This window comes from Saccostrea echinata, unplaced genomic scaffold, assembly GCF_033153115.1.
Source record: "Saccostrea echinata isolate AGI-Se365-2 ecotype Australia unplaced genomic scaffold, CSIRO_AGI_Sech_v1 ptg000036l, whole genome shotgun sequence".
In the NCBI taxonomy this organism is placed as follows: Eukaryota; Metazoa; Mollusca; class Bivalvia; order Ostreida; family Ostreidae; genus Saccostrea; species Saccostrea echinata.
In genome coordinates this window covers 8,292,039-8,297,024 of record NW_026889785.1, presented here as the reverse complement: position 1 = coordinate 8,297,024, position 4,986 = coordinate 8,292,039, and the positions used below count along the sequence as shown (strand labels likewise).

General features: G+C 33.6%; 1 protein-coding gene across 1 annotated transcript; it reads right to left on the bottom strand.

Moving 5' to 3' along the window:
• Window positions 1–1,227: 1,227 nt before the first annotated feature.
• Window positions 1,228–4,528, bottom strand: LOC133199799 (uncharacterized). The gene is made up of 4 exons (XM_061335631.1): window positions 4,324–4,528; window positions 3,899–3,990; window positions 2,389–3,163; window positions 1,228–1,592 (listed from the first exon to the last, which is right to left on the bottom strand). Exons 1-4 carry the CDS (start codon window positions 4,526–4,528, stop codon window positions 1,228–1,230), a joined length of 1,437 nt encoding a protein of 478 aa, XP_061191615.1.
• Between the last annotated feature and the right edge of the window lie 458 nt (window positions 4,529–4,986).

Here is a 4,986-nt window from a genome sequence, read left to right as displayed (position 1 = left end):
ATTCTATAACTTCTGATTCATATATTCTACGTATATGTCATAATTATATATTTTGAGCATTATTATGTTATCTTACTCATTTTACAACTAATATTGATAGGAAAAAAAGTACATTATTGCATTTAGCAAATTGTCAAATTGCTTAAATTTTGTAGATAAATTAATAAATGTTCAAAAATGATAGCCTCTCTTTGTTTATTGATGGCACTTTTCAATGCTGGAGATACAGTAACACATGCTTATAGCAAAATGCCAGGGATAAACAATTTTGATCCATTAAATAAAAACTCATTAAATCCAATTTTTAATGTGTGCATAAATTACACACTGGTTTGCTGTAACCATGTTTTACTGTATAATATGAGTCCAGTGCTTCGTGGAAAGCTTGAAGGAATTGAAATGTGACTTCTCCACAGAGTTTTTCTTTTTTTTGGTCACAATTTTATGTTTTTGTAAATAAATATTTTAAGGGATCGTTGGAATCATTCAGTTCCTATTTGAAATTTTCTGTGAAATTTACACCTTTTAAGGTGAGGATTAAACGAAAAGATTACCGGTATATAAATTAAAGATTTAAAAAAAATGTTCAGTTGAAAATTGAGGAAATGCAAGATGATAAAGTGAATACTTTAAAGTGAATGATCATTGAATGATGAATGAATGATAATGGAAAGATCACTGAAAATTGATTGAATGGTGACTTAAAGTTGGCTGAATAGTCACTGAAAGTTGACCGATTGAAGAATGAAAGGTGGCTGAATGGTCACTGAAAGGTGGCCGAATGGCCACTGAAAATTGGTAGAATGGTGACTTAAAGTTGGCTGAATGGTCAGTGAAAGATTATTGAATGGTCACTGAAACTTGGCTGAATAGTGACTTAAAGTTGGCTGAATGGTCACTGAAAGATGATTGAATGGTCACTGAAACTTGGCTGAATGGTGACTTAAAGTTGGCTGAATGGTCACTGAAAGATGATTGAATGGTCACTGAAACTTGGCTGAAGGGTGACTTAAAGTTGGCTGAATGGTCACTGAAATTTGGCTGAAGGGTCGTTGAAAGATGACTTAATGGACAATGAAAGGTGGCTGAATGGAGACTTAAATATGGACTTAATGGTAACTGAAAGGTGCCTGAATGGCCACTGAAATGTATGTGCCATTCAGTGACTGAAATGGCACTGAAATTTTACTGAAAGTCGCCTTTCAGTTTCAACTGAAAGGTCTTAGTTCATCCTGTGATGCTGTTGCATCTTGTTCTTGACATGTGGGTGGTAGAGAATGTCTGTGTTTCCATGGGTGGAGATGTTAATGTGACCTCGAATACAGACTTAGGAGTTATTTCAGGGATGACCCAATTAAAATTAATTCCTGCAGTGTTATAATTTATTGTTTTGCCTTTTCCGATCTCATATTGCTCCCGAGCATTCAAACTTCTGTTGTCATAACTGAAATCAAAAAGCAGACTGATGTTTTGTAATTTCAGCAACACTCTTGGTGGTTTGGGAATTGGTGGCAAAGACACAATTACTTGAACATTGTTCATCTTGTTTTCAAGAGCAGCCTTGAAGTCACTGGCATTCAAGACATTATTTCCTTCATTCACAAATCTTTTTATTTACCATTTTATATGAGCAGCTTTTCGATCACAAATTGATTTACCGCCTTGTGGGTCACAGAAATCCATTCGTTTTATATTCATATCATTTCTGTTCATTTGGTTAATTCAAAGAACAACTCCAATGCCGTAAACTGAATGGTAACAGACAGCATTGTCAGACCGTACATAAACATTCTGCATTAAGATTCTTAATTCAAACCAGAGTATCTTGCAGAATGGCAGCTGATGTTATTGCATCCTGATTTGCAATATCAAAAACATGAACAAAGGAAGCTGATCTTCAGGCTTCCTATTTCCATGACACAACACTGATATGCCATGACAATCCTTTTTTAGCAATCCATTTTTACCCGTCTAGCATATAAATTATGAATGGACTTTGTCCTTGGCTTTCAATTTTGCCTATCAAAATCTGAATAATCCCTTTTTTCGCCAAAATCTCCAGGAAAAATTTTAAAGCACTTATGACATCCTAATCTACCTGCATGGGATTTAAAACCACAGCACTTCCTAGCAGCAGGTATATCACATGCTACACAAAGTAAAGCTGCTCTAAAGACAGATGCAGCATTTAAAAAACTAGACTCTAAACGTACACCTTTCCATAGGACTTGTAACTCTTAAACAATTGGATTTAAAAAAGAATTAATACTGTGGGGTTCCTTCTTGAATGCTGGAATTAAACCTGCTACTATGACATTCTCTGATTTAAACCTGATGTCCCGTGGTAAATTAAGCAAAACAAAATAACACCTACTGAATAATCATTACGGTTTTTGAAAGGCTGAAACCAGTCAATGTTCATCATTAAGCCAATATTTTGTAATTCAGACAAAAAGGGGACCCCATTAAAAGACATGAAATTTTTCCAAACCCTACCATCATAAACATCCCTCAAAAGTTCCGTTTCAGTTTCCCAATCCCGCCAGTGTTGCCAAACTTCTTTAATTTCCTTTCTTTTCAAAACTCTTTCAATCCCCGAAATAAGGCTGTTGTAATAATAGACTTTGATTGGATAAAATTTTCGAACATTGCCCTTACAAATCACTTGTTTCACTAAAGGTGTATTACATTTAACAAATTTTCCACGAACTTTTAATTCTGTCTGACATTGTTTTCCATACCTGACACCATTTCTTTCAAAAACACAGTCAAAAATTTCATACAGAGTATGACACGATGAACAAACGGTATATCTTTTAAAGTCGTCTCTATCTAATTTCAAAAATTTCCTTGCAAGGTACAGACTCGGTGGAAAGCCAATACAAAACTCGGATAACAGTTGGTTATTAACATTGGTTCCAAAAATCAGAAAAATCTTGAACAAAAACCGTAACAAATACTCAATTCCATTGTCGCTAATATGATGTACAGCTTGCAAATATAGAATTGCATATACTACACAAAACAACAAACTGTTGATGGTCTTAAGAGGGGAAGGTTGTACATCAATTCCAAGATCATCATCCAGACAATCAGCAGGGATGTCCCAGTCTTCTGGCTCATCATCATCATCTGCATCATCATTGTCTTCAGTTTCGGAAGACTACAATTACAAAATAAGCATTATATTAAGTAATTCAAGGTGTGCAAAGCAATGTAAAAAGAACTGATAACGATAGTATTGTTCTGCCACCTTCCTCCAAGTCAATTTTTAATAAGATTATTGCAATACTCTTACATCTTTTGGGATTGTGAAATTAAAAAAAAATTCACTTATCAAAGGTCACAGTGACCTTTAATTAAGGAGCGACACACCTTCTACTTAAGGTACATTAATTAGCTAAGTTTGATGATTTTAGGTCTAATAGTTTTCTAGCTAGGATTCGGACAGGATTTCTCAATATATGACCATAGCATCTGAATTAAAGGTCACATTGACCCACTTTTAATGTGTGGCACACCTTCTACCCAAGATGTATCCCCTGACAAAGTGTGATAATTTTAAGCTTAATAGTAATAAAGTATTAACCCAGACACAAAAAAGCTAACTGGCATACAGATAGACAGACATGACAAATAAAACATTGTATTTTATCAAACATATATGTTTAATTTAACATGAGTCAAACATAAAGAAAGATCTAGGAGATATTTATCCATATGTAGGAAAATTTTAAAATCTGATGGTGTTTTAAAGCTGATTTCAATGGAAATCATCGTTTACCATCCCCCTTCAAACCCGTTATAAAATAATGAACTTAGAATTCAATATTAATTAAAATGAATTGCATAGTGTTAGTTTGTATAGCTTACTTGGAAAATAAAATTGTTTTTATACCTGATCACTTTCCTCTGCAGCACCATCTGTTGGACAACTGGTTGGGATGTTAATGTCACCATGGTCACTACAACAGTTTTCTTCTTCTACATCTAAAACAATTATAGAAAATTAAATTACACATTATTATTGTCATAACACAATTCAAGCTAAAAGCTTAATACGAGATCTAATTCCCATATTTTTTTAACTGGCTAACCCGGTATTCGTAGGTATTTTTTTCTTTCATGTAAGTGCAGTCAAACCTTGTTTTCTCAAACTTGTTAGGACCAAGAAACAACTTTGAGATATCAAGTTACATTACTAGAAGAATTAGTGGTTAGGACTTCCAAATCACTTTGACATAGCCTGGTATTTAAGATGGAGTGTTGAATATATATTAAAGTTCAACAGATATTATTTTGATGAAATACTTTACCACTAACCAGTGAGATCTGTAACTTTTGCAACATCTGCAAGAAGGTTCTTGAATCTCTTTTCTGATTCCTCTCTAGCAGTTGTTCTGTCTGCCTCTGGACCATGATCCAACCAAGAATTAGTATCATAGTCAAAGAAGCTGGCATAGTGACGATAAAAGCTTCTTTGAGGAAAGTCTTCATGGCATACTGGACATCTCTTTCGTTTAGGCATGACAACCTTTAAAAACAATTAAAAAACTATACTGACCATATTTATTCTTATTATATACATTAAGCCCATTTTTATAATTATTATACATTAATGATATTACAGAAGGTTTACATAATGGTATCCGTTTATATGCGAATGATACATCATTGTTTGTTATAGTAGATGCTGACATTATTACTCCTACATTACCTCTTACATTACTTACAACCAATCTTAAAAAAAAAAATAAGAAAATGGTCAAGTTCTTGGGTTGTAAACTTCAGTGCTGATAAAACAATTAGTGTTAATTTTACAAGAAAACCACAACTTTTTCTAGACATTAATTTTTGAGAAAAAGGGGGCATTATTGGACCATACAGTAGTCTTTAGGGCTGTGTTAATATATTGATTAATCAATACGTATCGATATTCTGGAATGTATCGTATCGGAAAAAATAATTTCCAATACGTATTGGGCA

Coding starts and splice junctions, on each gene's coding strand:
- LOC133199799 (XM_061335631.1), bottom strand. CDS start 4,528: ATGCCTAAACGAAAGAGATGTCCAGTATGCCATGAAGACTTTCCTCAA. Junction 3,991..4,323: donor AAAAGTTACAGATCTCACTG/GTTAGTGGTAAA, acceptor TAATTGTTTTAG/ATGTAGAAGAAGAAAACTGT. Junction 3,164..3,898: donor CTGCAGAGGAAAGTGATCAG/GTATAAAAACAA, acceptor TTGTAATTGTAG/TCTTCCGAAACTGAAGACAA.